At 42.0% G+C, this 20,896-nt stretch overlaps 1 protein-coding gene across 11 annotated transcripts in view; it reads left to right on the top strand.

The window, feature by feature from the left end:
- Positions 1-20,896, top strand: part of DCAF1 (DDB1 and CUL4 associated factor 1) — a 114,864-nt gene that overhangs the window by 87,556 nt on the left and 6,412 nt on the right. For 6 of the 11 annotated variants that reach the window (XM_043550369.1, XM_037905458.2, XM_037905457.2 and 3 more), the window contains 2 exons: positions 4,853-4,861; positions 19,748-20,003. In XM_043550369.1, coding sequence (XP_043406304.1) covers positions 4,853-4,861; positions 19,748-20,003 — 265 coding nt within the window. The remainder of the gene's footprint in view (positions 1-4,852; positions 4,862-19,747; positions 20,004-20,896) is intronic. The other 5 variants (XM_043550368.1, XM_043550367.1, XM_043550365.1 and 2 more) reach the window with 1 other exon arrangement.

Raw genomic sequence — 20,896 nt, 5'->3', positions numbered from 1 at the left:
CAGAGATGGGGGCTGGGGAGGGATTAAGGGAGAGCAGAGTCAAAATCTACAAGTTAAATAGGTCTGTGGTCTGGACCATTACTGTTTTGTGACTAGTTGTGTAATTTTCAGTCTCCTTATCTAGCATTCCACTTTCTGGGTGTTTTCTCTGAAATGTATCTATTTACAAGTAGAACCGCAAAAAGTTTGGTTTATTATGCTTTTTCATTTTTGTCTATTGAAAACATTACTTTTTTCCCCTCAGTAGTACTCATTAATAACTGTAAGTATTATCACATATAATATTTGGGGTACTCAAACACAGTTGCATGAGTTTTGAGAGTCTCTCCCTACTTAAACTGTCATGTTCACAGAGACTGAAATCTTGAACGGCAGGTTATAACACTTAGTAGCCTGTTACTGTTCCTAGACTGCTCTTGAAATGTGATGTACTTTTTAATCATCAGTGTTGAAAATCTGTTTTTTCTTAGTCATCCTCCCACATCAGTATGTATCTAATAGAAGCTTCTCTATGTGGGAGGAGTGCTGTGTCTAATTTGGCTTTTGCTTTTGTGTGGATACCTTCCTCAAATGACATTTCTGAATATTTTTATTCAACTCCTGGAAATTCTGATTGTGTGGACCTACGGAAACAAATATTTGGGGGAAGGATCATTCTTATTGTAATGTCTAGTTTAGCCAAATAGGGAACTCTGTATGTCTTCAGTCTTTTTATTTTTGTGTTTTTGTATTTGTGTAGCTCTGTTTTATTTAGCCTTAAAAACATCTCCTGGATAAATCCTCTTCCCTCAGTGCCATCATCACCTAAACTTGGCTAGCTTTTCTAATGTTAAAAGGCATGGTCTGTTTTTCTTCTTTTATATCTCTACAAAGTAGAGAGATTTCTCATTGCTAGCATAGGTCTCTTTGAGTTGCGGATTGTGGGAAAAGTATCTTGAGTTTAGGGAGATAATGTTTACATACTTCATTAATATTTCCTAAATTCTGTGGTCTTTATGTATACTCTTGAGTGGAAGCTTAGGGTCAGGGACAAGGAACATCTAAGATGTCCATATTTTGTAGCCCTAGCCAATGGTAATCTATCCAATATCTTCCTCTCTCACCCTTTCATTAATTGCAGTGGAAAAATGTGGAATCCTCTATTTAAAATTATAGAGAAAATCTATTTATACTCTGTAGTTATATGGATTTGTTCTGAGAGAATTGGTAAATGTCATTCAAGTTTAAATTATACTGGTTTTTGAGACATTCACCTTTTACAGTATAACGCAGAGGTGGGCAAACTACGGCCTGCGGGCCACATCCGGCCCACGGGCCCCTTCTGTCAAGCCCCTGAGCTCCTGGCCTGGGAGGTTAGTCCCTGGCCCCGTCCTGCTGTTTCCCCTCCCCCGCAGCCTCAGTGCACCGCACCGCTGGCGCAATGCTCTGGGCGGTCGGGCAGCGCAGTTGCAGAGCCGTGGCCTGACCCGGTGCTCTGGGCAGCGTGGCTGTCACACCACCAGCCACCGGTGCTCCGGGCAGTGCAGTAAGGGGGGTTGGATAGAAGGCAGGGGAGTTCAGGGGTGTGGTCGAGGGTGTGGATAGGGATCGGGGGGGGGTCAGAGGGTGGGGAACAGGGGGTTGGATGGGGCAAAGGTCCCAGGGGGCAGTCAGGAATGAGATGGGGCAGTTGGATGGGGTGGCAGGGGGCAGTCAGGGGTTGGGGGTCCGGGGGTAGTCAGGGAGCAGGGGGTGGTGGATGGGGGTCGGCAGGGGACAGGGAACAGGGCGGGTTGGATGGGGCAGGAGTCCCGGGGGAGCTGTTGGGGCGAGAAGTGGGGGGGTCAGATAGGAGGTGGGGGCAGGGCCACACCTGGCTGTCTGGGGGGAGACAGCCTCCCCTAACCAGCCCTCCATACAATTTTGGAAACCCGATGTGGCCTTCAGGCCAAAAAGTTTGCCCCCCCCCGGTATAACGCAATAGAAATTTTTACAAACTTCAGTAAATCTAGATTAGAGAGAGACTTGTTTTAGTTTGCAGATTGGATCCTGCCAATGAAATGTCTCTTCTGCACTAACTGAAATTGTAGCTGCTGGATTTTCAGTGCTTGTGGTGGTTTCATAGCATTATTTTTTCCATTATCAGTTCACATTCTGCCACTTGTGATTCCGGTTATGTTGTGTGTGTTTATTTAGGACTCTTTCCCCTTTGTCTACAGCAAAAATCCTATGCTAAACCCATTGCTGTTAGAGAGAAGCCTGTAGTTTTCATGTTGATCCTTGCTGGAAAAACTTCCATCCAAATCGGCAGACATGTTTAAGAACCCACAAATTCTGCAAGGTGCTGAGTGCCCTCAATTTCTTTTTTAAGTCAGTGGGAGTTGATGGTTCTCAACTCATAATAAGAGGCGCTTATAATCTTGCAAGATAAGGTGTAATGTGAACTCCGGCACTGGATTACAGGACAATAATTTCTGGGAGAGAGCTTCACTGAATAGAGGCCTCGAACTGACATTATCATACATTGTGATCGTGTATCTTAACAGGGCTGTCTTAAACTAGACTTCAGCCATGAGGCTAGCGATGGGATGGCTTTGATTAAAGATCTCTTTGTGACAAACACGGGCTTAGGGAAGGGCAACCTGTAATGGATTAAAAGGATAGTGTTTAGCAACATGCTCACCTTTGCTACATCTTTGCATGGCAACAAGAATTTCTGTTAGTTCTTGGTATGGGTTGCTAGCGTCCATCTCTGAACTATGCTGTAATTTCAGAAGATGGCAGCCCTCTGGTACAGACAGAGGAAATTACTGTACAATACTTGAGACTCCTTAAATCTCTAGCTCTAATATCATAGAGTGCAGTTTCCCCGCTGAAAACAGAAATGAAAAAAAGAATGTTTTGGCTCTTCAGTCACAAAATCAAAGGTTGATGCCTCCAGATAGCCCAGAGGATATTCCTGCAACTCCAAAGCAGCTGTGATGTAAAACAGGAAAAGCTATAGCAGTTGCAGTAAAAAATTTAAACCAGGAACTAGGAGTGTGGAAATAAGGGAACATGCTTCCATCTATGGTGGGAAAGTCAAACTACTGCCAAATTGACAGTGTTTGCAAATGCTGCTGTTCTGGCATATGGGTACCAGAGGGATGGACATATTTAAGAACATATGAGTAATAATTCAGAGTAGAGCCCCGCACAGGACTATTTTATATCCCGCTCTGACCCTGCAATACCCGCTCTGACCCACTCCTGCTATTAAGGCAGTGGGTCCTGAGGGACCTGCGGGATCCCAATCCCTCTGCAGGACTCTGCACAAGTCCCATGCAGGGCTCCAATTCAGAGGGAGGGAGAGTAATTTAATAGATTATAGAAATTCCAGGGATACAGCAACATCTACCGCTGGACACCCAGTAGTACTTCTGGGCTCTCCAATAAAGGACATCTATGGATATAATAGGCATCTTGTTACCCATTTACCAACTGCAGTATGGTGTGCAATGACTGCCACATGATGCTTCAGATGCATTCTCAGCGAGGACAGTGATTTTCAGAATTGGGAGGAATCTGTTGTTCCGGGCAATTATCCTACCGTATAAAAATATTTCAGAATAGCAAGGAAATTTGGCAAGAAAACTGGACTTTACCGTACATCTTCACATTTAACCTTAAGACACTCATGTTTAATTTGGAGGTAACTAGCTGATTATAAATGATCGTCCAGAGAGCAGAAGCATTGTTGGATAGTGGTGTTTTGATAAGCCCCACACAACCTGCTTGGTTTCCATCTGAGTTTGTCTTTACCGCATAAGGAGAAATATACTCCACCAGAGGATTCTTAGCTGAGGGAGGGCAGCAGGTAGAGATGCTCTCATTCCCCAATTGGGTAGAGAACCTGTTGCACTGGTTCAGCTGTCTCTTCAGCACAGATCCACTCAGGGGTCTGTGGCATGCCCTGCCATTGGTGGAAGCTGCTGCTGGTGGCTCTGAGGTCTGTCTTCTCCCTTCTTCTCCAATTTCTGACTTGTGTGAGAGGAGGGAAATGGAACTAACTGTACAGGGAAAAGGGGTAGAGTAGGAGAGCTAGTCAGAGATGTTCCTGGTAGGGTGGAAACACATCAGGGTGGGATGGATCTTTTTTAAGAGTCTTTCCCCAGATTCTGTTCCTCTCTATCCCCTTCAACAAGAACTTCCTGTGAGCCTCAGCAAACCCCTGGAAACTGGCCAGGCTTGAAAATGGAGAACACTTGCAATCTTAGATCTTAAGGGTTGAAGTCTACCTGGCCAGTTAGTTGCCTTGACCTTTTCTGTGATAAAACCACACAATAGCTGATTATTGTATTGATTATTTTGAGGTGGTACAGTTTTAACCTTTAATAAAGTTTATATATAAAAAACAGCAACAAATACTCTTCCCATTGATGGAAAAATTGCCTTAACCGTACTATTTATAGACAGTTAAGGAAACAATGGTTTCTATTTAAGTTGATTATTCTTAATCCCTTTATTCTTAAAAAAAAATTATGGTATGTAGAAAAACTATATGGCCGTGTGTGACCAAACACATTTCACATGTAAAGTAAATGGTATTGATCATTAAACACTGAGCCATAACAAAGCATGATGCCAATCTCTCTTAGACTGGACTAATATTTCCAAGGTCTTGTCTAGCTGACTTGTTAAAAAGGTGTAATGGTAACCTCTTTATTTACTGTAGATCTGTGGTTATTGTTAAACTGGCTAAGGATGCTCTTACAGAATAAGAGAATAACTGTGTTTTATCTCTTCGCTCCATTTTTGCATCTGTGACATATTGTATGCTGTGTTTGCTGTGCTCCCTGTATTACGTCTGTCCATGTCCTCTCCATCTGCATAGAAGCCTATGGTAAGAATCCTTACTCATTACATGTACTAATACACATAGCCAGAGCTCTGTGTCTTTTCCTGAATCACATCATTTACCCCACAAAGAAGTTAAGCTCCGACGCCAAACTAGCTGTAAAGGTGAAAGCAGGGGTAGCCACATGTTGCGGAGGACTCTGATGCCTAGAGTGAATGTTACGTCATGGAGATAATAGGTATAAGTTCAGATTTGGAGTAGGGAGGGAAAAGGGGGGCAAAGTGTAGATAGTTAGGGAAATGTGGTGATGTCATGACATGAATAAGACAGAATGACAATTGCTATCACTAAGCATTCGCCGCTATATAGTGTTTAGGGGGGCTAAAAAATGGGGTTGGGGAGGAAATTAGGTAACAGCTCCAACAGCTGAAAACCAGAAGTTGTCTCTCCTTGAGAGACAGTTACAGAGGGACGTGGAGCTGCCTACGGCTTTGGCAGCAGAGTGTTGAGCTGTCAGAAGAATAAAGCATAGCTTGCCTGTGGAGCAAGATAACTTACTAACATGGGGAGAGGTTTCCTCCTCTGGAGTAAAACATTCTTTGTTCAACCCTTTGGATGAGTACGGAAAACAAAATCCTTTGGTATCAGGAAAAGAGGCGGATACCAATAGAATACTGAGCTTCTAGAAAGGTTCGCATTGCTGAAAGTGAGCTTGCTTTTCCACAGGAACAATCTGGAGAGAGAAAAACAGTAAGATGTCTGTGTGTAAGAAATGGGTAAACTTACCAAAGTAATTGAGACTGTAGGAAAAAGGAACTTCTTTTAAAAACCGGGGGTGGGGGCTGATAGGGGGGAATATAATGTTCTAGAGGCCTAGAGAGAGGGTGGGCAAAAACCTTTGAAATTGGATCAGAAAAGAAATGCATAGACCCTTCTGAATCAAACATGAATGCATAGAGTAGGTAGTGACTGGCAGATAATTGAAGACTTCCTGAAGTGTGAAATAGGAATAGTGAGATGTGAATTAAATATGAAAGGCAAGATAGAGGCGGGTAGAAAAGTTCCACCGCTATTTTATTCCTCTGGCCTCATGAGGCATAATTTGCAGGATGAGGGACAATTCTTACTTCCAAGTATTAAGACAACAACCCCCAACAGAGGATTCACAACTGAGTAATATAATACAAAATGTGATTTATTCAGACTCCAAATTATTTCCTCACAGAGCAAGGAGAAGTGGACAAAAAAATTACAGATCAGAACTTATTTTGTGGTAACACCTGAAACTATTTCAAAGCCTAAAACAGAGATTTATATACTGTAATCCCCAAAATGAAGTTGTCTGAGGAATGCAAACCCAGCAGCAAGCATACAAAAAGGCTTGAGAGATCTTCTGATTTGATTTCAAAACCAGAATCTAAACATGTAAGCCTGAGAGACTATATCCTCTTCCTCCTCCTCCCACTGAGGAATCTCATTTGGGTTCTGGACATCCAATCGTTGTGAAAGTGTTTCCAGACTTTAAAAATTCTCACAGGAAAATATAGTACAGAAAGTGTTTTTTTAGTGACAGTAAAACAAGCTGGTGTATGTTAGTCCTCGTGTACGCTTTACCTTCTGTATGAGCCACTAAGCAATAGACTTCTTTGGTACCACAAGCTCTTCGGAAATGGGATGATGAGGAAAGGCTGACCTATTTTTATGAACGAAAGTACCTATTGTGGTGAAGAAGGGAATTCTAACTGTTGAAGCCTTGTTGTAATGCCATTTAATTTGCTAAAGCTCATTAATGGAGGGAAGAGACACCTTGGAAGGATTAAGAGTGGCAGCCGTGTGAGTCTGTATCAGCAAAAACGAATGAGGAGGACTTGTGGCACCTTAGAGACTAACAAATTTATTTGGGCATAAGCTTTCGTGAGCTAAAACCCACTTCACTGGATGCATGCAGTGGAAAATACAGTAGGAAGATATATATATATATACACAGAGAACATGAAAAAATGGGTGTTGCCATACCAACTGTAATGAGACCAATTAATTAAGGTGGGCTATTAGCATCAGGCGAAAAAAAACCTTTTGTAGTGATAATCAGGATGGCCCATTTCAAACAGTTGACAAGAAGGTGAGAGTAACAATAGGGGGAAAAGAAATTAGCATGGGGAAATAGTTTTACTTTGTGTAATGACCCATCCACTCCCAGTCTTTATTCAAGCCTAATTTAATGGTGTCCAGTTTGTAAATTAATTCCAATTCTGCAGTTTCTCGTTGGAGTCTGTTTTTGAAGTTTTTTTATTGGAGAATTGTGAATTTTAGGTCTGAAACTGAGTGACCAGGGAGGTTGAAGTGTTCTCCGACTGGTTTTTGAATGCTATAATTCTTGATGGATGATTTGTGTCCATTTATTCTTTTGCGTAGAGATTGTCCGGTTTGGCCAATGTACATGGCGGAGGGACATTGTTGGCACATGATGGCATATATCACATTGGTAGATGTGCAGATGAAGTACACGACAGCCCACAGTTTATAAGGGAAGAATGGTAATTATAAATCCCCAAAGACTAAAATCTAACACGTAGACCAAAATATGTCGTTTCTACAATTTTCTATATATTTGGAGATGAACCAATCTTTTGAGTTTAAATTTCTCTTGATAGTTTGTTGAGCTGACCAGACTCCTCATCAGTGCACTGGGGGAATGGGAAGCTCTTTTCTTGAATCAGAAATATCTGTGCCAGATCAAAGCCCATCAAATGTTTGGAAGGAGTTGGTGTCAAAGCAAGCATTTGTAGGTCACTTCTTCTGCTCAACTGCCTTCCAGATAATGAGAATCAGACCCTCGTGTCAATCTGTGTGTAAAGCTGGCTTCCCTGTTTGTGAAAACAATCCTGATAACCGGTCCCCTTTGTTTATTTGATGCCTCTAGAAAAGGAGGGATCAAACAAGTATAACACTCCTTAATGACGTGCAAACCAAAGGGCATTTAGTCCTTCAAGCATGGGAAGTGCAGAAAACACGTTGGGCCAGATCTCCACTAGTGTAAATCAGGTTAGCTCCACTGAAGTCAGTGGAGCTGTGTTAATTTACACCAGCTTAGGATCTGGTCTGTTCAATGGAAGTCGCTTCTCAATCATTGCTGGTCTGTGATGTGCAGCTTTAAGAGATAACAGGGCAACTTCTGCTACATATGATGGGTTGCTTTACATGCTTATATTCTTTAAAACTTGCAGCAGAGAAATGCTAAAACTCAACTTTACCCTCAGTCTTAGAGTGTGTGTGTGTGTGTGTGAGAGAGAGAGAGAGAGAGTGTGTGTGTGTGTTTACACAAAATATATATAGACAATCAGGCGCCATATCAGATCTGGACAAATAGTTGTCTAGAGAGGACGTGGAATACTGTCTTGTATCAAACAGTCAGGTGGTAGTTTGAGTAGCAGCCGTGTTAGTCTGTATCCGTAAAAAGAAAAGGAGTACTTGTGGCACCTTAGAGACTAACAAATTTATTAGAGCATAAGCTTTCCTTAAATTTGGTAGTCTCTAAGGTGCCACAAGTACTCCTTTTCTTTTTTCAGGTGGTAGTGTCCTCCTGCAGAAACTTTGTTCCATAATTCAACTCATGTCATGATATGGTCCTGAGTTAATCTCTTTCACACGGTATGTATTCCATGGCTCAGGAGGGAAGATATCTGGTTCAGCTATGTCCTCAGTCCAGGAATTTATATAAATGTGATTACAATCTAGTGTGGTCCAGGATAAAGGGGATATTTCCTTAACTGGGTTACACAGGGAAGTTCCATTGATGCAGGTTGACATCCATGTCTTGTCTTGGAGCCATGACTGTTGGTTGTAACTGGGGAAACTTCCAGTGTAAGTGAAGGTTATGTCTACTAATAGGTAAGTCTGAAATAGCACAAAATATATAGATTATGTAGCCTTATAGGTGTCACATCTCTTTGGGTGCATTTGTGTAAACTCCTGGCCCAGGAAAATGAATTAGGATTCACAGTAAGATAATTAATATTGAACAGCCTGGAGGTCTGTTTGAGTAAATTTTCCCTCTCCCCTCTTTCCTATCTTTCCTCTGTTTTAGACTTCATTATCTGCATTGTTGGTAAGTTTGTGGTTTTTCCAAATCTACTGGCAAAACAATATCTTTTCTGGAGACTGAGCTCAGGAGACTGATAACATCTGGAAAACTCCTTGACTAGCTTCTTTTATACTGAGGTTTTGTCTACACCGGAAAATATACTGGCATAATTATACTGGTACAACTGTACTGTGACTGTATATCTCCCTGTGTAGACACCTTCATTTTGGATTTAATGCTGGTTTTCTGGTTTAGGTTAAACCACTTTCAGAGCAATGTACACTAAACTTGAAAAACTCACTCTTACTCCAGAATAACAGGGTCTATACAGGGAGCTATATAGGTATAACTGTAGCAGTGTGCTGGTAAATATCCCAGTGTAGGCAAGTCCTAAGTATGGTTCTCTTGTTACTAAATGCTAGTGTAAAACATTCCTCTTTCTTCCCCAAACTTTGGTTTTCTTAGTGCACATACGTCTTTAACTTTCTATAGTGACCATTTGGTTTGGTAATATCTAAGATGTAGTTTTGTTCTAGTGTATGAATGTATACTATTTTTGATGCTCTTTGTCTGTCTGTCTACCACAGTAAGGCTGCCTAAGTTACGCTATTCTACCTACATGAATAACGTAGCTGGAGTAAACGTAGCTTAGGTCGACTTACTGTGGTGTCTACGCTGCGCTGGGTTGACAGGAGACACTCTTCCGTCAACTTACCTTACTCTTCTCTTTTTGGGGTGGAGTACCAGGGTCGACTAGAGAGCGATCTGCAGTTGATTTGGTGGGTCTTCACTAGAGCCACTAAATCGGCTCTTGCTACATCAGTCACCGGAGCATTGATCTGGCTGTAGTGTAGACATAGCCTTTGTGTTCCCTTGCTGTGATAGTTCACTCTCTCCAGAAATCTGTTTTAAGATGATTTTGCCTTGATCCTTTGCAATCCATCCTTTTTTCATCCCACATTTTAAATCTACAGCTTCTCTTGTTTTCTTTATATTCTTTATTCCTTTAAATCTGGCTCTGTGCAGTAAATCCCAGATCTCTCCATAATGACATGTAAAAAGCCAATTTATTAGTTGCGGCTCATGTGTTAACTCTCTTAATTCTTATCATAATAGTACATGTGCACAGGAAGAGACTACACTGTTCATGACTGAGCATTTTTAGTATAGTGTTTTAAAGGTTTTGATAGATCAGACAGATTCTCAAATAAGCCTTGGAACCTGGAGAAAGTCTTTGAGACTCAATTAAAAGTTCACTTAAATATCTTAGCCCTCGTTTTTCATTCCATCGTAGTATCTCTTTGGGAGGTCTAAAATATATAGTTAAGAGCACTGCATCTTATTAAGGTTACCCAGCCTTTCCCATTATAAGACCCTGATTTTAATTGTTCATAATTTTGCCAAACATCTCACAGTTTGTGCTGAAACGTTACACGCAGGGTGGGCTGAACATTTTTTGTTGATATTTCAGCCATTTCCAAGAATGGGGCTGAGGAAAAATGTCGTTTTGCCACTTTTTTCTAGCACTCCCGTTTTTGGAGCAGCAACTTGAAATTTGTCAGGGCATGCCCTTTGTATTAGGGATGTGCCTTTTACCATCCCTGTGAAAATCAACCCAAATTTGGCCTTTGAAAAAATCAGTTTGTACGTGCTCAGTAAAGTCTTTTTAGATTTTAGCAGCTAAATTCTCTGAAGATTCTGACCACACTGAGTGTGCTGGACCCTGGGACAGAGTAAGACATTTCTGGGCTGCTGCAGGTCTGAGCACCTGAACTGAGAGCACATAAACTGAGACCAGAGGAGAGAAAATGATCGACCAGCTTGCTGGTCCAGGCAGTGCAGAATGATAAAATCATAGAAGAGGAAGCTGCCTTATTTAAATGCAGAGTGGGCAGCAGCCAGACTTCTGGTGCGGGGAGTGGGAGTAAATTGGGAATAGTTTGACATGGACATGTCCCCCAATCTGTCACAGAGGGGAGGTTGGGACTGGGAGTTGGAGTAAGTCAGGAGAGACAGACTGGCTGTGCAATGAGACTGGGAGCTGGGACTCTGAGATAGGGGTGGAGACTGGGTCTGGGAACCAGGGGTAGGAGGAGGCAACGGGTTGCGTCTGATTGGGCAAGGAGACTGGCACTGTGGAACACTGGGATGGGGGGAAGGAGGTGTGGGTGGAGGGAGGGGAGCTGAATCTGAGGAGTTGGGGTGTTGGGGGAGAACTGGGACTGGCTGGGCAAAGGGACTGGTACAAGGAGCTGTAGGAGGTACTGAAATTGAAGAGCCTGGGGAGAGAGATTTGGGGGCAAGGGGATAGTTGAGATGAGGAGGTGGGATGGGAAGCTTGAGGAGTGGAGACCGGGATGGGCTAGGTGAAAATAACGGGACTGGGACAAGGGATTGGGGTGGGGAAGAAACAGGACCGAAATAGGGATAGTTTCAAGGGACTGGGACAAAAGGGGTTAAGATTGTGGGAGGAACAGTCAAAAAGAGCCTGTGCCCACTAGAGAATTTTTCCCTCCAGAGCATGGAATGGAACCCAAGTCTCACAAGTATCTGTGGAACCCACTGGCAAAGTGTTCCATCGCCCTCTAGTGCTGGTCCACGTAGAGGATGACAGCCCACCATTGCTATCACTAGCAAAGCAAAAGTGGTCGATCTAAAGGTTCCATGCCTGCTGGTGAACCATGTGGGTGTCAATATGATGCTACATGATAGAATTAGTTTTTTCATTTTGTTTTTTTAAACCTAGGATATTACACAAAAAACTGTTTAAATAACATTATTAAGGATACAAAGTCAAACACTGAAAAGTTTGGAAATGCCACAATAAAGGATATCTGTGAAAATCTTTCTTTGGCCCTCTTGGGAGTATGCATTATGACAGTCTTTAATTACATAATTACATACTACTTTTCAATAGTATGCTTGCCTCATTCAGTGCACAGGATGGACGGTGCTTACTTAATGAGCAGCTATTCAACATTTTTTTTTCTCATTGTTCAGTGTATGGCCTTACGCCTTATTTGCTGCACACTGTCCAAACCCTAATCTGAAGACAAAATTGTTAATTTCCTCATGGGCTTTGCTGTGGTGCCCATCACTACAATATCTGAGTGTTTCATAAATATTAATGAATATATTTTCACCCCACCCCTGTGAGATGAGGAGGTATTATCCACATTTTACAGGTGGGGAACTGAGGCACAGAGATTAAGGTCAAAATGATCCACGCATTTTGGCTGCCCAATTTGAGGCACCTAGGACCTGATTTTTCCCAGCGCTTAGCATTTTATAGCACTTTATATGTTCAAAACAGATCCAACTGATTTCAGTTGCAGCTTTGAGTGCTCAGCACTTCTGCAGACTAGTTCTCAGGGTGTCAAGTCAGACACCCAGAAAATGCGGAGCATGCAGTTAGTAATAGCGATCACGTGATGAGTTTGGATTAAGTGACTTGCCTACCATCACATAAGAACTCTGTGGCAGAGGCAGGGATAGTCCAATTCTCCAGAGCAGCATTCAACTGCCTTTATCATGAGACTGTTCTTTTACTTCTTGCAGTCTCTTGCCTCCTTCACTACACACTTTCCAACTTCTGCAACAAACAAGGCAGCGATTCTACAGACAATAGAACTACAGCACTACACAACCCTGATTCATCCCCAAAGCAGATGTGAATAGCACTGCCATTCTCCTATCATAACGACAGTAGTACCTGGAATAGAATGAATGAAACTTAAGGTTGTTCTTTAAGAAAAAATATATATTTTTTGAGGTTGTACCTGGCATCTTGTGTGATAGTGGGGCTGCTTGCTTTTCATTATCTCCATGTTTGAGTTGGAAATACAGTAGCATCTTGCTAACTTGTACTAATGGCTAGGGGACACCTTGTGAATAACTGAATTTTGGGAATTCATGAATCGTAGTAGTAATAATAATAATCCCTCTTGGTTCACTTTTTTGCCATCTAGTTTTCAGGGGTCAGATCGGGTACTAAAAAATAGTAAGATTTTAGTTCACTGCTGATGAAATTGCACAAGAAAAAGAAACAATGTTGGCATTTAAAGTTGTCATCAGGCTTCGTTGTCAATACCCAATTGTGATGAATCGGAACAATAATCCTTCCTATAGACCTCTCATTTCTGGCTGTCTGAGGACTCAGGCAGATATCACCTGTGTCTTTTTACACTCAGGTCACATTTTAAAGATGGTTCTTTACAACCATAAGGGCTAGAGATTTAACTTTTTTAAATAAAAGGTGAAATTCTGGAGCTGAAGGTGATACCCATCTTGATGAGCTACTCCAGGCCAGCCTGATTGGCGTTGTATTTATGAAGCTTGATTTTGTACTAACATGGGCCAATAAGGGTGTTAAATCATATGGAATCCTATTATTATTATACTTGACTGTAAAGTGAAGTGCACCTTCCATGGGTGTTGCTGGTATGGGATGCTGGACTTCAGGATGGAGGGAATTTCTGTGAGCAAAATTCATGATGCCTTCAGTTTTGTTCCACTCTTGTATCAGCTTGATTACAAACGCTGATCTGCCCTTGCTAAAGGAGAGCTTTGTTAGGAAGCTGGTACTGCCGTTGCCACCTTAGTTTATTGCAGAGTTCACCAATTTAGTTTTAAGATGTGATTGATTTTAAAACATCTTAGTTAAACTGATACAAACTCCTGTGTGGACACTCTTATTTCAGTTGAGCTTTAGTCAGTTAGGAACAGGTTAAACTAACTTGAAATAAGTGTCATAGAATCATAGGACTGGAAGGGCCTTGAGAGGTCATCTAGTCCAGTCCCCTGCACTCATGGCAGGACTAAGTATTACCTAGATCATCCCTGACAGGTGTTTGTCTAACCTGCTCTTAAAAATCTCCAATGATGGATATTCCACAACCTCCCCAGGCAATTTATTCCAGTTCTTAACCATCCTGACAGTTAGGAAGTTTTTCCTAATGTCCAATCTAAACCCCTTGTTTCAATTTAAACCTATTGCTTGTTGTCCTATCCTCAGCGGTTAAGAAGAACAATTTTTCTCCCTCCTCCTTGTAACAACCTTGTACATACTTGAAAACTGTTATCATGTCCCCTCTCAGTCTTCTCTTTTCCAGACTAAATAAACCCAATGTTTTCAATCTTCCCTCATAGGTCATGTTTTCTAGACCTTTTAATCATTTTTGTCGCTCTTCTCTGGACTCTCTCCAATTTGTCCACATCCTTCCTGAAATGTGATGCCCAGAACTGGACACAATACTCCAGCTGAGGCCTAGCACGGAGTAGAGCAGAAGAATTACTTCTCATGTCTTGCTTACAACACTCCCTGTGTCCACACAGGGGTTTGCACCACTTTCACTAAAACCGTTCAAATCTGTGTGTAGATGCTATTTTTGGTAACGTTGGGCAGGGTCTCTTTTTTTACAATGCCCTTTAATTATTATTTCAGCTTGTTTCCTGTTCACCTTATAACACAGTTAAGGCTAGCAGTGTACACTACAAATCTCCTGCAGGGGCTTTTGTTGAAGCCAGGTAAAGTCAGCACTTTGCTATCAAATGTCAGTAGAAAAGTGGGGCAGGCATTTTATGCATGAATCACACGGGCCATAGATTAGCGTGGTTCTGTGCATATTTTGATTATCAGGAAGAGCTGATTCGCTATTTCTTTGTGTATTTCAGTGGATTTCCCATGGTAGCCTATGCATGTTAACATATTTATACCACAGGGATGCTGAGGATAAATGTTGGTACAGTGCTATGAAGGTGACATTCAGTAAAAGCGTTCAGCATTCATAAACAGAACCTCTTTCTGATTTTAACTTACTACAGCATTTTTAAGGGAAGCAGCATTGTCTAGTGGCCTGGTGATTGTGACTCCTGGTGTATTCTTATCTCTGTCACTAATGTGGTGTTTTTATTTAGATTTATAGAGCAAAAAGAGGCATCTATGACCTTTGACAAGTCATTTGAAATAGGATTTTCAAAAGCATGTACGTGACTTAGGAGCATAAGTCCCATTGAAAGTCGATAGCATTTGGGCACCTAAGTTACTTAGATGCTGGTAGAGGTCCCAACCTTAGTGCCCGGTTATCAAAGTTAAGCACCAAAATCCCCATTTTAGGCATCTGTGTGGTGACCTAGCTGCCTAAACCAGCATGTAACTACCTAAAATTGGTAATTGTAAGGTGCTTAATCCATATTTGAAAATTGGACAACATGCTGATTTGCCCATTCGGTTTCTTCGGAGTGTTGAATTTCTCCTTCCTCAGATGCAGACCCGTTTATACCACAGACACACAAGTTTTGTTAGTTTATTTCCAGTGGAGACAGGTGTGCATTTTGATTCTTCTAGATCTGTTTGCTATCTCCATTGACCATGAGGGTTGGCCAGCTAAATTGGGGACGTTGGCAGGGTTAGATTCTGGCTTTGCTGGTTCTTCTCAGATCCCAGAGGGTAATTTGCTCTTCTGCCCAGAACACCCTCTCTTGCAGAGTTGCACAGAGTTCTGTTCTGTCTGTCACTCCCATCCAGTGTGTATGGTGGTCATTGGGAAGATTGTCACATGGTTGGGGTTGGGGGTTTAATCTGCATATGGATGACAAAGCTTTGTCTTTTCTCTGAGACATGGATGGTCTCACCTGATGAAGATAAGGGCCTGCATTAGAATCAGCTGGTATGAACTCAGACCAAGTAATGGTCTGATAGAGCAGGGGTTCTCAAATTTCATTGCACTGCGCCCCTCTTCTGACGCCAAAAATTACTATAGGACCCCAGGACGGGGGACCGAAGCCTGAGACTGCCCAAGCCCCGCTGCCCCAGGTGGCGGGGCCAAAGCCCGAGCCCCACCACCCTGGGCAGGGGGCCAAAGCTGAAGCCCAAGGGCTTCAGCCCCAAGCAGGGGGCCTGTAAACTGAGCCCTGCCACCCAGGGCTGAAACCCTTGTCCCCGGTTATTTTGACTAGAAAATTGCAGCCATTTTTACTCTTACTTGTGCAGACTGTGCCACAGTTAGCTAGGCCTTTCACTTATGGATTAGATTACTACATGGTCCTGTACAAAGAGTTAGGCTTAAAGACTGCTCAGATATCAACGCAGAATACAGCTGCCTGTTGTTTAGGAGGTACCATGTTGCATCTATTCTTCCAAATTGTACTGGCTTCCAGTTTGCTTGTGTGTGCAATTCAGAGTGCTGCTTTTGGATCTTTAAGGCATAGATTTTAATAAGTATTTAGGCATTGCTGCACTCAGTGTTGCAATGCCTAAATCTCATTTTCAAAAGGGATTTAGGCACTTAGGAGCCAAAATCCCATTGGCTGTCAATGTGATTTAGGCTCTTAACTGCCTAAATTCCTTTTGAAAATGAGATTTAACCTCTTAAATCAGTTAGATGTTTCATCACTGAGCGCAGCAACCCCTGAATACTTTTAACAATTCGGGCCTAAAGCTTTGTATGGTTTGGTTCTGTTACTTGAGGCGCTCCCCTTTGTCAGATCAGATAGGGCACTTTCACTTGGTCCACCTAGACCAGAGATTCTCCAACTGTTCCACCCTTCTCCATGCAGGCCTCTTGGCTCTGGGGCTTGTTCCGCCATTATTCCATCACAACCAGAATTTGTTGACTTTTGTGGGACAGTGTAAGGCTCATTGCTTTCATCAGACTGTAGCCTGAATGGGAGACTTGAAAAATGAGTCTGCCTTACTGGGGTTGGGGAGATATCTGTGTAGCTGAGTCAGTATTGTTGTGGTGTGTTAAAATCAGGGTGGACTGATTTAAATCAAAGATTTTAATAATGATTTAAACTGGCAAGCAAGAAACCTTGATTTAAATAATTGATTTTTTAGTCGTATTTTGCACTGGTACTTTTTAGTTACTTTCTTTAAAAGTTCATACTCGATAGTTGATATAAACATTAAAATCTGTTGGTTTGCAACTAAATGTAGTCTTTCCATTAAATTTGGTGGTTCTTTTTGCTAACCACTAGGATAAACTATATCTATACCCATTGAAGCAATTCTGTTACTCAGTGTACTCTTAATTTTTACCTTTTTTATTGTTAGAAAAGGTTGGGTGACTCATTTCTTATTTACTAGATGATTTTGTTTACTTATGTTTTGTGTCCAGCTGCATTTGGATGGAAATTGGAATTCAATTAAAAATGCACAAAACCAACATTTTAAAATTGTTTTTTAGTTAAATAAAACAACCTTAAATGTATTGGATACATAAGAAAAAACTAAGTTTATTAAAGCATATTTTGCATTTAAAGCTGATTTATTAAACAATGGAAGTATATACTGTAGTTAGTGAATTGACTGATGGTTTCTCATCACCGTGGGCCAGATATTCAAAAGTATTTTGGTGCCTAAAAGTGCAGATAGATTTCTAGTGAGAGTTTCAAAAATGCTTAAACAGTTTAGGTACCTAACTCCTATTGAAAATAATTGGAATTGAAATCAGTAGGAGTTAGGTGCTTTAGAACTAGGCGCCTGTCTGCATCTAGGTGCCTAAATACCTTTGAAAATCTGGTCTCTTGGTTTTAGAATTAGTAGAGCTCATCTTCTGCTACTTGACTTTTATTCATAGATTTGAAGAGTAAAACAAGCTTTCCTGCTTTTTCAGCTCCCACTTGGTGTCTCAACTTTGAACTAGCTCAAATGAATTAAAAAAAAAATCTGTCCACCTGCCAGCTAAACTGAAACCAAAAGTAATTAAGGTTAATTCTGCACAGCACACTGAAAATACTTTTGGGAAAATGTTAATATTAGCATTCACTCAGTTGTAAAGGCTCACAATAATATAGTACATGACATTCTGACATATTTATAAAACTCAAGTTGACCTAAAAATTAGATTTCCCCCCCGATTCTATACATACTTATTAAAGCTGCATCTTTTAACTCATTGAAATTGGAGGAGGGCTTATTGATGTAGCGTATTGGTTTTTTATTTATTTAAATTATTTTAACAGTTTATAGTAAATTTAGGCCTTTACCTAGATTGTCATTTTGAACTTAAACAGGTTGATTTTGAAAAAGAAAAATGTATTTAATTTAAATAAAAACTGATTTTAAAAAGTCCAGTTTTCTTCATTATTAATATCTATTTTTATCCACCCCATTTTAAATTATGTAAATACTTCCAGTGAGTGAGAGACATACTTCGGAGGCCTTTCATGAATCTAAAAATAATAGAGCTCACTGGATGGATAAAATATCAGGGCTTGCTGCTATTCCTAAATTTCCAGCTGTGGACAGTGAGCTCAGTAACCCTTCATGCTGTGGATGCATATGCTTTTGGAGAGCATCTACCTACAGCTTTTAGGTGTAATACCCTTTATATGTATGTGTATTAGACAGACTTAAAGTGTGGTGTGGGGGCGCAAAGAAGATGGGGCTCCTCTTCCCTTAGCACAGGGGTGGCCAACCTGAGCCTGAGAAGGAGCCAGAATTTACCAATGTACATTGCCAAAGAGCCACCGTAATACGTCAGCAGCCCCCCATAGGCCTCTCCCCCCCACTCTCAGCAGCCCTCCATAGGACCCCCCGCAGCCCCGCCGATCAGTGCCTCCTGCTCCCTTCCCAAACCTCCCGATCGATAAACTGTTTCCTGGCATGCAGGAGGCTCAGAGGGGGAAGAGCGAGGGCATGGCAGGCTCAGGGGAGGGGGCAGGAAGGGGTGGAATGGGGGCAGGGCCTGTGGCAGAGCCAGGGGTTGAACACTGAGCACCCCCCAGCACATTGGAAAGTTGGCGCCTATAGCTCCAGCCCTGGAGTCGGTGCCTATACCAGGAGCCACACATTAACTTCCGAAGAGCTGCATGTGGCTCCAGAGCCACAGGTTGGCCATCCCTGCCTTAGCATAACTCTGAAAATGAAACAGTCCCAAATCCGTCAATGCCACAAGAAGAGGCAGGGTTGAATATCTCAGTCTCTGATGGGTTTGTCAAATATTTCCCAACTGCTTTATAATCTTGCACGGTGTGTCCCATATACCCTCTCAGAATCCAGAGGTCAGCAAGGTACTTTTCCTACCATGCGAAAATATTCCATCGGAGAAGAGGTGTGCGTGTGGGTGTGATACAGATGCAAGAATGTTAAAAGGGCACTGAAGTTCAGAGACCTGTTGGTGCAGCTGGTATCCTCTCAGTTGTGTGGAAGGACCACTGAGCGCTACCATCCTCCTCATCCCACTCATAAAACCATGCTTATACTGGAAAGGGTTTAATTTATGGAATAAGAAATTCAATCACTACAAACAAACAAAAATCCCCGTGGATTGTTTTCTCCTCTTTAAGCTGTTAATTCAGCACACTGGTAGAACGGAGACCCTGATTCACAGTGTAAATTTCAGTAGTGAGGTTGTTGAGCCACTTTAAAGGCATTTATAATCTGAGGATTGAGTGGCTGGTGGTTTGGTAATGGGATAATAGAGATTTTCACAGGACCTCAAATCTCATCCTGATCAGCAGTGACCAATACCAGTTACTCTGAGTGAATTAATGGTCTCAGTCCAGTTGTCAAGAAACAGATGTCTGTATAAGACTGGCATGAGGCCAGGAATTGTATAGAGCTGGGACTGAACTCATGTCCCTCTGCAGATCCGTGTGAGACATGTTGGCAAGTAACATCGTGGGGTGGAGGCTTGTGATGCTACCACCTTGTATTATACCTGTTCTATGGGTAAAAAGGACTTTTCCAGGGCTGTCAATCTAGCATCTATCGTGATTTAAGGGTGAAGAGGGTAGAGTTTACAAATAATGTTGGGTGACCTTTAGTTTGGGGAGATATACATTTCCCTCATTCCCTGATATACTTTTACATGTCCTAATGGGCTCTTTTGCTGTTGCTGCAGGAGGAGGAAGAACAAGAGGAAGAGGATGATGATGAAGATGATGATGATACAGATGACCTTGATGAACTAGACACTGACCAGTTGCTGGAGGCCGAGCTGGAGGAGGATGAAAACAATGAGAATGCTGGTGAGGATGGAGACAATGATTTCTCTCCCTCTGATGATGAGGAGCTTGCCAACTTGCTGGAAGAGGGGGATGAAGGTGAAGATGAGGATTCTGATGCAGATGAAGAAGTTGAGCTGATCCTTGGTGATAGTAAGTATACTTCTATCCTGGTGGTCACAAGTGGTACCATCCTCACAAATATGAAAGAGAGAAATTTTCCCTCTGGAAAAATTGATTTCTCTCCTCCCCTCCCTGGATGAAAGGCACCGGTTCCCACACTCAGTCAGCTTTAGGCCTCCCAAAGTGCGTCACTGGTAAATACCAACCATGGTCTGACGGAACCACCTTTGTTAGGTCTAGGAAGGAAACTGTTTCCATCTTTATTCCCAGACACACTTGAGAGAATTTAAAAGCAGGTTTTGCAACTCCTTGTGAAGGATTGTTATATGTATGCTCACAAATCCTGCTCTCCAGAGGGACCCAGACTCTTCTCTTCTCTCCTCTCCTCTCCTCTGCTTTGTTTATACCCTCATAGAAATAAAAAGAAAAGGAGTACTTGTGGCACCTTAGAGACTAGAAATGGGAAGCCATTTTCTTCCTTGCTGGTTTGAGCCTCTTCCATTTGGCTGATGTACTTTCACCTTCTGCAGTTACTTGGAGAATAACCCAGCATGGCGTTTCTGAGCTTGCTTCTTCATTGTCCCTGACCGTTCCAATGCTAACCTAGCTCTGCGCATAAGGTTGAAGTTGTTCTCCCTCCTGGTTTGGAGAAACAGAGACTTCATTTAAAAGAAAAATAAATAAATAACGGTTTTGGAGTTTGTCTAGCACTTCAATTTTGAAAACGTTTAATAAATCAAGAGAGGATGACCTTGCGGTTAAGGTGGCACTGGATTGAGACTCAGGAGATCTGAGTTCTGTTGCCATCTCTTCCACAGATTTCCTGTGTGATCTTAAGTATTCACTTAGTGTCTCTATGCTGCAGTTCCCCATCTGTCAAATGGAGGTAGTAGCACTGCCCTACCTTACATGAGCGTTGAAGA

This window comes from Chelonia mydas, chromosome 7 (genome assembly GCF_015237465.2).
Source record: "Chelonia mydas isolate rCheMyd1 chromosome 7, rCheMyd1.pri.v2, whole genome shotgun sequence".
Classification (NCBI taxonomy): domain Eukaryota; kingdom Metazoa; phylum Chordata; order Testudines; family Cheloniidae; genus Chelonia; species Chelonia mydas.
Note: the sequence above shows the minus strand (reverse complement) of the source record. Positions and strands in the feature narration are given on the sequence as shown.